General features: G+C 33.9%; 2 protein-coding genes across 2 annotated transcripts; one reads left to right on the top strand and one right to left on the bottom strand.

Annotated features, from left to right (window-relative positions):
* The first annotated feature begins 2,008 nt into the window (after positions 1-2,008).
* LOC110422545 (NAD(P)-binding Rossmann-fold superfamily protein) lies at positions 2,009-5,378 on the top strand. Its single transcript, XM_021436501.2, has 8 exons — positions 2,009-2,222; positions 2,969-3,200; positions 3,333-3,412; positions 3,797-3,950; positions 4,111-4,189; positions 4,525-4,612; positions 4,724-4,770; positions 4,902-5,378. The coding sequence occupies exons 1-8, from the start codon at positions 2,009-2,011 to the stop codon at positions 5,085-5,087; spliced, it is 1,080 nt and encodes a 359-aa protein (XP_021292176.2). The 3' UTR covers positions 5,088-5,378.
* Positions 5,379-6,008: 630 nt separating this feature from the next.
* LOC110422624 (kinetochore protein) lies at positions 6,009-9,590 on the bottom strand. The gene is made up of 8 exons (XM_021436618.1): positions 9,253-9,590; positions 9,071-9,136; positions 8,779-8,925; positions 7,904-8,017; positions 7,727-7,816; positions 7,520-7,642; positions 7,038-7,327; positions 6,009-6,401 (listed from the first exon to the last, which is right to left on the bottom strand). The coding sequence occupies exons 1-8, from the start codon at positions 9,419-9,421 to the stop codon at positions 6,390-6,392; spliced, it is 1,011 nt and encodes a 336-aa protein (XP_021292293.1). The 5' UTR covers positions 9,422-9,590; the 3' UTR covers positions 6,009-6,389.
* Between the last annotated feature and the right edge of the window lie 2,333 nt (positions 9,591-11,923).

Genomic DNA, 11,923 nt, shown 5'->3' with positions numbered 1-11,923 from the left:
GAATCCACAGTAGTTAAACAGGATTCCCTGTCCCTTTTGGTTTGGTTTCCATTTCTTTGTTTGCAGCACAAAGAAAATACCCTTCTCTTCTCTCCCCCCCTCCCCTATAATCAAACCTTTGAGCTTTTACTTTCTCAGGCACCTTTTCGTGTGAAGCAATGGCATGTGGTGTGTGAAAGTGAAAAAGGAAGGGAGAAGAGAGAAGAAATTGGGCAATGGCATGTGAAGCTAAGAAAGGGCAGAGGTGCTTCTGGAACCCGTGGCAATGTGATGAGAGGTGTGGGCAGGTTGGGGAACCTATGGGGCCCTTGTGCTTTGCCATTTCACAACCTCCATCGTTGAGGAGTCAACCTCATTGCTCCTCTTTTGCTCCATCAAATCCCCAGCATACCCCATCATTTCTCAAAGTGAAGGATATGGAGACCAAAAGGAGACGTGGGTGACAGGGTCTCACACGGGAGAGAAAAAGAAAAGAAGCAACCACTTTTGTTGAATCATGTTCTCTCTTTCTTTCTTTCCATTTTTCTGATATGGTATCTTATCAGTCTCTTTAAATTAGTATCTTATGGATAATTTTTATGAAAAATATCATTAAATGTGAATAAATAAAATAATTTTGAATCAAGGGTATTTTGATAGTTTTACTAAATAAAATTCTCCATCAAACTCTGCCAGATCGTACTTTAATTACCCTCTGTAAAATATCACTCGTGATTTGCTTAGTTGTTAGAATTATTACGAATTGAATATTTTCTAGATGTGCACGTGTGAGTCAGTAACATGCAAACCAATCCATGGCAGGATCAGTCATCAGTAGGAATTTGAAGGCAAAAAAAACTTTCACCAATCCAATCAAAACCACTAGCTTTTTATTTTTCCATGGTAATGAACACAGGGACTTAGCTTTAATCTTTCAACGTTGAAATCATACATCAAACCCTCTTTTTCTCCCTAGTGGAAATCATGGGAGATTATTCTCTTTTGTTTTTCTTTGGATCAAAGGAAACTAATTGCTAGTTATTGCTTTTTGTTTCCCTGTATAAATATATATATATATATATATATATTGTCTCAAACGTTTTCCTTTTCATTAACCCTTTGTACTTGATTAATTGTAGTTTGTACTCCATGTTTGATGATCAGAAGGAAGAACATAAAAAGGGAAAGAAAATGAAATGAAGCACAAAGGATATAAAGGAAGTTCCTTCTATGGTTGTAACTTATAAGGAAGAAATTTGTTTTCCCATCTTTAGGTGTAAGAAGGGTAATTTCCTTTCCATGGTTTCATTGGTTTCCATTCCATTCTTTTCTCTCTCTCATCAAATGCAGTATTTGGTCACCAGATTGGCACTCAGGTTGAATTCCCAAATATGTTAATATGTCTCACAAGATTTCCATGATCTACTGACATAATAGGCAGATTGTGGTCTTATCATCAAATCCAAAGAATTAAAAGAAACAAACCCAAAACAAAAAGAAAAGCCAAAAAGACTGTTTGCAAGTCAAAATTTGCTACTTCACAGCTCCAGATTTGTTTAAACCTCAGAAATCACAAGGTGACAGCAAAGTTTACCATGAATGATACATATAATTCCAATGTTTCCATTTGCTTTATTTAACAGCAAAACGACCCTGAGGGGGGAAGACAACCAAAAAAAATCCAACCCCATGACCAACAATGGAAGCCACCCATCAAGGGCAGAGAGACAAATAATCATGAATACGAAAGACATAAGAGATAATGGTGGATTCTCACAAATCACAGCACTTTAAAGATGTCTTCGGTTCTGGAAAAGATCAGCTAGTCAATGGACCACCCAGTCCTAGGTGGTCTCGAGCCTCAAGTTCAACAAACCAATCATTCCAATGGAAAAAATGACAGTAAAATTCAGCAGAAAGTAACAAACTTTGACAACCCAGCTTGGTTTAATTGGTTGAGACCACGAGATTAATGTGGTCCGTGGACTAGAAAGAAAATTCCGAAGCTTCTTTATGCGGTGTACAAACTATGTGTACTATATATTTCTTGCTTCTAGCCATACTCCTGCCTTGCTGCTTTGAGATTCTAAGCTTAAGCTGCTGCACCCTGATGAAGGAAACGCTAAGATACTTGGCAGGCATTGCAGGCCCGAGTGGCTATGGCTCGAAATCAACAGCTGAACAAGTTGCAGACAATTGTTCTTGCTGGGTCGACCCTCACCATCTAACTGCTATAATCACTGGTAATTAGTCTACAAAATTTAAATTCATCTCTCATATGTGTGGAGGAACAAAAACTTTCTGATGGAAACATTTCATCTTTCTTAATCACTTTTTCTTCTCTGATTCTTGCATGCATGGAAAACAGGCTTTGTTTGTGTATAATACGGATTCACACCAAGTCTACGTCTGCCTTTTTTTCTTCTTTTCAGCAAGTTTTCCTATGAATACTGCTTCTTCTCAGGAGATTCTCACCTTTGGTAGGGTTATGTCTTTTCTACCTGTTTGAACAGTAATCCCTCTTTGCTTTCTCATTGATTTTTCCGATCATCCGCTCTCTTCGGTTCCCTTTTTTTTCCCATTTTCTTTCACGGATTCTGAAAGAATATTGTCATGTATTTGCCTGAGAATTCGATCCAGGCTGAAATTTCCATTGTATTCATAGCTGTAGTACGTGAGCACTGAGCATATTCTATGGAGTATGATTTTATGTTCATTTCAAGCCCTTCAGGAAAACACTCTGAACCACATATTTTATTTTTGTCTTTGTTGTTTTCTGCTTGTGGTTCTTTTTGTTTGTACAAAGATATGGCTTTGTCTCTTCTACCAGATAGTTTATTAGTAAAGATCTTTCACTGGTTCAGATCAGATCTTTTTTTAACATAAAGTTTTCCACCTTGGGTTTTAATTTAATCCAATCTTTATCATTTAATTTAGTTTAGTCTTTTCTATGCATCACAATACTCATATGTTGGTGGATGTGTTGAAGGGGCAACGTCGGGCATTGGAGCTGAGACAGCGAGAGTGCTGGCGAGGAGAGGAGTGAGAGTTGTGATACCAGCAAGAGATCTAAAGAAGGCAGTCGAACTGAAGGAGGGGATCCTGAAGGAGAACCCGAATGCTGAGATTATATTGTCTGAGATTGATCTCAGCTCTTTGGCTTCTGTGAAGAGATTCTGTGCTGAGTTCCTGGCTCTTGGACAACCCCTCAACATCCTCATGTGGGTACAAAATATTCCATTCCTACCTTTTTTTTGTTCTGCTACGTTTTCTTTTTGCCTTTTTTCTCACATGAAAAGAGTAGCAGTGGGACGAAGATAAAATGCTGAAAAATTTTTATGATCATTTTGCAGAAACAATGCTGGGATTTTCTCTCAGAATTTGGAGTTCTCTGAGGACAAGATTGAGATGACATTTGCAACAAATTACTTGGGTAATCTTGACTATGTGCACCACATTTTTCTTGATTTTTTTTTTGTTTGTATCTGAATTGAAAGACAAAATTCGAGGCCCCAAATTGATCTGATTTGGTCCTTATGTCTAGTTTTATGGGCTCTCTCTCTCTCTTTCTGATAGTTTCTGTGATTATGAACACACAGTTATTCATAAGAATAAGCACTTTCCATGCAATATCCGATACATGCATGAAACAAGAGCCAATCCCAATTAGAATCTTGGGAAAATATGTAAATGTTGTTAGAATCAAATTACATTGTTCAGCAAATTTTGGGTATTCAATGTTTATAGGAGTTAGATGTTTGAGGAAAAAGAGATTCATTCAATCATTTTTTTTCTTTTGTTTTTGTCTTTTTGGCAGGGCATTATTTATTGACAGAACTGTTGCTAGAAAAGATGATAGAAACAGCAGAGCAGACAGGCATCCAAGGAAGAATCATAAACCTGTCTTCTGTGATTCACAGCTGGGTGAAAAGAGACTGTTTCTGCTTCAGCCAAATGCTCAACCCCAAGAAGTAAAAATTTCACTACCACCATTTCTCCCAAACAAATGAAAATGTCTCAGAGATTTAATGGCAGATAATAAATGTTTATTCCTTGCTCTAAATATATATAATGCAGGTTGCAATGACTTAGAACAATGCACTTACTATATAATATTTCATGTTCATGCAGGTATAATGGCACCCGTGCTTATGCTCAATCCAAACTAGCAAACATTTTGCATGCCAAAGAAATAACCAGGCAGCTAAAGGTGATGACAAGTTCAATTCCATTATCTTGTAAAAGTTTTCCCTCATGATCATCAATATTTCACAAAAAAAAAATAAAAAGGGGTAAACTCTACTTACATCTCTCATTGTTTAAACTTTTCATGCATAGCATTTCATAGAGATCGAAATTATTCGCAATATGTTAATTGAAAAAAAAAAAAGAAGATATCTATATAGTATGAATTAAAAAACAAGAAATCGCGAAGTGTTATGTGAAAAAAATTGAAACTAACACCAAACTTTTATTTTTGCTTTAATTTGTAAACAGCCATTAAAATGTTTTAAACTGAAGAGTGATATGGGAAAAAATTTGCAGGCAAAAAATGCAAAAGTAACTATCAATGCAGTGCATCCTGGCATTGTAAAAACTGGGATTATCAGAGCACACAAGGGGTTTATTACAGGCAAGAATCTCCCTTTTCAGTAAACAAATTTTTTTCATGATTGCTTCTTCTTTTCTTTTCTTTTTTAATCAAAATCTAATTTAACAGCTGCCCAAATTGCTCTATATGCAGATTCTCTTTTCTTTATTGCATCCAAATTGCTCAAGTCTACCTCTCAGGTTTGTCTTTGTCTCTATCTTCCTGTCTGTTTCATCATCCAAAAGATTCATGACTCTCAGAGTATGAGAGACAGCAAAAGGGCTTTGATATTGGGTTTTGCAAGCTTATTAGAGTTGGGAATGAAATGCAGGGTGCATCCACCAGCTGCTATGTAGCATTGAGCCCACAAGCAGAAGGGATAAGTGGGAAATACTTTGCAGACTGTAACGAGAGCAGCTGCTCAGCCTTAGCCAGTGATGAATCCGAGGCTCAAAGGCTGTGGAGGCAGACCCGAGCTCTGATCCACAGGCGGTTGCAGCATCAAACACCGAGTTAATTAGATTATTATTATTATTTTCTTCTCCCATGTTTAGCCAAAGTAATTTTGTCTCTGGAAAACATGGTAAAAACTTAGATTAGGAAGCTTTGTACATAATTAAGCACTGCACTTGTAAATGCAGAAGACAATTTTACAGGATTAGTTGGGTACTTAATAAAAGGGTGGGGGCTAATTTTGAATCAACCCCTAATTTGCCCAATATGAATTTTAGGTTGTATTATTTCAGTTCATATCTACTTAAATACTAGTATTAATAAAATGTGACAACTTTTACATTGCTTTCTGCTATGGGAAAAGAATGTTCTTGCTTTTGAAATTTTTTGTTTATTGAAATTTTGTGCTTTGCTTTGGATATTTATCTAAAAAATTCAATATAATATTCGAGTAAGCACTGCCTTATTCATTGGCTCCTTTATGTACTCTTCTATGATTCGTACTACCATGTGCTCAAGGACAAACGGACACAGGATGAAATGGCATCAGATGACACTATTGAAATGTTAAAAATCCTTACTAATTATATTATTTATGTTAAAAATCCTACTTTCACAAATAAACCAAAGCAAAGCAATGATATTTTGGTACTTTAATAATTTTTTTAATATTATTCTATTAAACCAAAGCAACAAATATTACAAATATTTTTATACTCAATTACGTTTTTATGAATACAAAACTAGATTATTATTTGAAATTAAATGTATTAATAAAACTTTTTTATTGCAATTATACATGAAATGAATTTTTTTAAAAAAAAAGTAAAATTCATTAAATAAATTCACAAAAACTAGTAAGGAATACAAGAGAGCTCAAATATTTGCACCACCCCAATGACATCCTACGAACTTAAAACCACAGCATCATAAATTCTTAAAAGTACAGGAAGAAAGCAAATAACAAAATGGGCAAACCCTGATATACACACCTTTCAATTTCCTCTACTGCAAAGAAAATTAGAACCCTAAAGTCTAACTCGATGATATTGCGAATCATACAGATGATTAGAGTGATAAAAATGGTGATACATTCATCCAAAAGATACAATGGAAAATACTAACATTTACCAGTGATAAAGCTTTTCGACCATTGGCCCAACTTGTCAGCTGATGTTGCTTCATTTAGATAATGAAGTATATAATCGACGCCTAGGATGCAGGAGATATCAGGTTAGTGGCACAACTTGGTTTGCTGAAGCACTTCAATCTGTCCCGTCCAAGTTCGATGAAATATATGCACATTTGTCCCATAAGTTAAGATCAGTGAAGAATGGTAGCATATTAAGCAACCTCCCCTTCAACTTCATTTTTTAGCCTGCCATATATTCCAATATCTTGAATTAGAAAATATTCTTTGGTGTTAATCATGCAGTTTACATGTGGAAAAACTGATAACACAAACCATACAAGTTCATCATGCGCACGAATGCCTTGACCCAAGATCACAAAGGATATAACACAAGTACCTTAATCTACATAACTTATGACATTCCTGTAGGTAAGCTAGTAGATTATTTGTAAGGCTAGGAAACCAGCCCAAGCTTGACAGCTCATACTCTATACCTCAAACTCCATCCCATCCATACTACAATTTCCCTCAAACATTTGTCATACCTTGAAAATTTTAAACATCCAGGGTGTTAAGGAAACAAATTTGCTCTTTTGGCAGCACTGCACTGGAGTTTAACCTATTGCCAGTTTGGCTTGCAAGTAGGAAAACAGGCTCCACAAACTGGCTACCCATATCCTTTCTTTTTGGCTACTATCCCCCTGCCTCCAAACTTAATGTGTAAGAAATAAAAATATAAACATGACATGGGTAGAATTATTCAAAGAAAACAACACTAAAGTTCTTCTAGTCCTAATCTGGTGCGAAACAGATATGAAAATTGTGCTACTTTCTGTATAAAGTTGAACACGGGTAGGCAACATGCCACTTAGGTGATAATACCTTAAGCCGAGGGGACCGACGAACAACTGGTGATAAAATATCAGATTTGGCTACTTTAATGGGATGTCTATTAACTTCTCCATCATGAATTTGATTTTCATTTATCTTGGCTGGAGATTTACTTCCGTGGTTGACTTTCTTGAATTGCCTATTTACTTCTCGAAGTGGGATGTGATGCTCATTCTTCTTGGCAGAAGATTCACTTATATCAGTTGAAACTGATAAAGCTGGACCAGACATAGAGATTGTAGAAGAGTCTTGATGCAAACTTCTGTATTGGAGCTGCAATCCTAATAAGGTATAAATGATGGAAGAAATTTATTAAGAACAGATCTCAGATGGGAAAAATTGTGGTTTTTTTCTGTTAAATAACTAGCAATAACAGAAAAGGCCTCAACAAAGAGGAACCATGTCCTCAAAATTGAGGGGTGTCAAATTTAAGCATCTAGTATGCATGGTAAAAAGAAACAATGAAATCATACCAAGTGCTACTGCTTCTTGAAACTTCTCTCTCATGATCCTAACAAACTTGAATAAGCCATTTGTTCTGTTCAACTCATTAATCAACTCTTTGATGCCATCCAATTGTATGTCGCAATCCAACACTTAAGATCATAAGGAAGAAGTTAAAGAAACATGTTAGAATATACCAGTTTAGTATATAGCTAATACATAAGGACATTACTTACAGGAGTAGGTATCATTTGCATGACGAATGGTAAAAGAATATTCTTGCTTTGGATTTTTTATGTTAATATCATTGAATGTGAATTTCACCCCTAGAAAACAAAAGAGCCAGTAAGAAAATAATAACTGGGGCAACAAAGGGGATTCTAAATCTCGTGCAATTAAACTATCTCACTTACCGTGACCACCTTCAATCTGAAAACCCAGAACCCAGTTGTACCATGAAATTGCTTCTTGAATTTCTCCATTTTCTTCAATATCATGCTTTGCCTCCTCTTCAGTTGTTGCCAAAGCTGTCGATAACACCAAACAGAGAAAATGAAAGGGAGCACAGCATAAGCAGTAAATTAGGAGACCCCTTGCAATATGGAGTTTGTGAAACTAATTGACAAAATTAAAAAAATAATAATTAAAAGGAAAGCAGGAAATAACAACCCATATATTGTTTTGGAAATAGCAGAAAACAGGAAAAAAAAAAACATGTATTACAGTAAATTAGAGTACGAGCAAGAAGTTTTCTTGTTACTCCTTTGCTTAAAGCAGGGTAATTGGACATTTAAAAAGCATGGTAATCCAAAATAACAGCATAAGCAAACCTCCTGATACCATAACAATTCCTTGCCAATCATATACTTTTGAATCAATTGCTAAAATCAAAAGCTCAGGTACTACAGATTCAAACTACCCACTAGTTTGCATAAAAAATCATAGCCAAATAAACAAAGACGGTACAACCATGCAAGAACTAATTTCTGTAAAAAAGGAAGAAAGTCTATCAAGGAATTGAGACTTAAAGTATGATTTGCATAGCAAAAATTCACAGCAGCTTATACATCACTGGCTTAATCACAATGTATAATATACATCATTCATCAGATATGAACTCTCCCCAATAATATTATCAAGGCTCTAGTCCCACATAACCAGCAAAGGAACAATAGCAACAATGTGCATGAAAAAAGCTCTATAATTCAAAATTTTACACAGTGAAGTGCAAAACTGCAGTACATAAACCAGAAAAAACCATCCCAATCGTGCAAGGATAGATAATTACCTAGAGATTGTTGAGATATGATTGCTGCATACTCATCCCTCCCAGCCCTTTGAACTTGGACAGTTCTTTTAAGTTTTTCTACTCTAGCTTTCAAAGCAGATATTGAGTCCCTCGTTGCCATCTGCTTTGCCTCTTTACGGGTCTTCACTATACCAGCAACATATTTAAAAAAAAAAAATCATTTATAAACCAATTAAAAACTTCTATAACTACTGCTTTCCAATTCATAACAAATTGATATAAATTCAAACAAAAAAAAAACCAAAAGATGTTGAAATTAACGGAGCAATACCTGCTAAAACTTTGACAAGCTCATCCTCGGATTCTCTCAAATTAGCTTTCATTTTCGCGAGTTTAGCTGTAACATAACAAAGAAAAATCCCCCGAATTTACTACATAAACCCTAGTTCTTTCCAAAACCCTAATTGCACTCAAGTGAGAGAGCCTAAAATTGAAAGAAGTTTGGTTACGGACCTTGATTTTGGGCAGTATCCTGCGCCAGGGCCCTGATGGAATGAAGAGAAGTAGGGAACGACGCCGTGAAAGAATCTATCTTCTGTTGTTGGATCGGAACCTCCCTCTCGCAGATCGTTCTCAGGGACTCCATTTTCGTCCTCGGAGACTGCTCTGTTTCGCTCTCCATTTGCGAGAGAGTGTGTGTGTGTGAGAGAGAGACACAGAGAGAGAGAGAGAGAGAGCGCTTTGATTTGAATGAAAAACAGAAATTGGTTTTAGCCCGCCATTTTCATTTTCACTTTAATTTCACCTTCGTTGCTGCTTTGGACTGGAGCGGTGATGCATCTGTGAGATGTACCCCCGTGGTCGCCAATATCACCAAAATTTTGTGCCACGCCTTTCCCACGTGGACAAGTGGTTCTGGAAATTATCGTGATTTCGCCACGTAAATAATTTACTTGCGTGGCAAACTCTGAGCCAGCTTTTTTTCAACTGCAGAATAAATTGGGTGGATAGAGCTATGAAGGGACCCGTTTAAGTCCACGGACCAGGCCCGCATCGGGTTTCAGTTTAAGTTCAGTTTGGTTCAGCCCAATTCAATTAAATTATTTTTATTAATAAATAATATATTTTTGTTTTTATTTCAAAAAATATAAATAATATTGTATTATTTTAATAATAAAATAATATTTAAATGCACGAGTGGAGCTAGGTTTAAGTTTGATTTGAAAAAAAAAATTCGATAAGTTTGACCCATAAACATCTTTAATTACAACTAAGTATATAATTATTGGTGTTTTTAATTTTATTTTCTTTATAAAATTTTGCTTGAATTGAATGATTTCCCATGCTAATCAATAGTTATAAAATTACACAAGCACCAATGAAAACTATTTTGGTTACTTATAAGTGTTATTTGTCTTTGTTTTTTTTTTAAATAATATCAAAAAACATGTCTTAACTATTAAAAAGAAATTTAAAAAAAGTTCTTACTCTTCTATTATCTTAAATTAATTTTTCATAATTTTATTTTAAATTAAATAGATTAATGGTTGATTAATTGTTATTTGTTAAAATATTTTTTATAATTTTATATCGCATAATATAAATGTGACATGTTGTCGTGTCATAATAGATGACATTGTGATATCATAACATAATAATTTGACATGTTTTACCTTCAATGTTACATAACATAAAAAATGATAAGCGATGTTCTAATTAATGATAATTAATTAATTATTAATAATAAAAACCTATTTGATATAAAACAAAAATATAAAAATTTAAGTTAAAACAATAAAATAATCAATACTTATTTAATTTCTCTTAAATAGTTTATGGCATTTTTTTAAAATATTATGCAATTTTTTTATCTCTTTTTGTTTTGTTTTAATGAAAACTATAACAAAAATTAAAAAAGGAATTAAATTTCTTGACCATGTAAACATGTGGTAGAATGATTGACTTTGAATATTTAGTGAGGTATTTGTTAGTTTTAACGATTGAGTGGTTAAAATAATAACAATTATAAATATTGGTAACTAAAACATAAATTTTCAGATTTGAGTAATCAAAACATAAAAGTCTCAAAAGGTTAAATGTGAGAAAAAATAATATAGTCAAATTTTAATGGCATGATGTTTAAAAAATTTCTAAACTATTAAATAAAATTTAAATATGTCCTTAAAATTTATATATATGCTTATTCTTTTATTGTATTCAGTCAAACTCATATATTTTTATTTTGAATCAATAATTCATTATGACTAATAATTGATTATTTTTTATTAATCAAAATATCACTTGTCGTTTTATACCTTTATGTGACCTGACAATTTTGAATATTACCGAGAATACACGGAATTAAATAAGTTTGAGTTGGTCTATATGTGCTTAATCATGTTGATACAATTAAGACAGAAAAATTTGGTGTTTTAACTATGTCAAACACGGTTAACACGTGTCATTAATCGTGTTAATCATGTTATTATATTTAAACGTGTATGAGTGATACATTTAATGTTAATGATAGATTTTATTAGTATGATAATGAATTTTATTTATGTTAAATTTTATTATATTTGATGTTCTTGTTACTTTGTTATAATTGTTTTATAATTATTGATTTTAAATTTGAATAATAAACTTATATTTAATTTTAAATATTTAAGTTAATTGAGTTAAACTTGTCAGGAAAAATTATGTTAATCATTCAATCGTATTTATTAATTGTGTCATGTCATATAAAAGATTTTGATACGTTTAATAAACATATTAGTCATGTCGTATTACAACAGTTATTGAACATATCCATATACGTATTTCAAATGCTTATACAAATAATTATTCGTGTCATATTCAAGTTTAACTTTATTGTGTTTCATGTCAATACGATTAAAACACGAAAACACGTATTGCTATATCTACCCATATGACATTGACATTATATTGATGTAGAAAGTAAAAAATATCATATGACCATGTCATCATGTCACGGGGCAATTCTTCAGACCACCCTCCGTGCGGCCTTGGGTTCAACCCTTATCCCGGTACTAGAACCCAAGTCAGCCTTAATGCCTCAGCACTCACTCAGCAAGCCCTCTACCTTCCGACACCCAAACTCCCACCAATGTGGCTTTAAGCTGACAAGCAAACTTGCATAAAAGAAAAAGGAATAAAAGAGAAG

This window comes from Theobroma umbraticum, unplaced genomic scaffold, assembly GCF_002168275.2.
Source record: "Theobroma umbraticum cultivar Fairchild unplaced genomic scaffold, ASM216827v3 scaffold_146.0, whole genome shotgun sequence".
NCBI classification, from domain to species: domain Eukaryota; kingdom Viridiplantae; phylum Streptophyta; class Magnoliopsida; order Malvales; family Malvaceae; genus Theobroma; species Theobroma umbraticum.
Note: the sequence above shows the minus strand (reverse complement) of the source record. Positions and strands in the feature narration are given on the sequence as shown.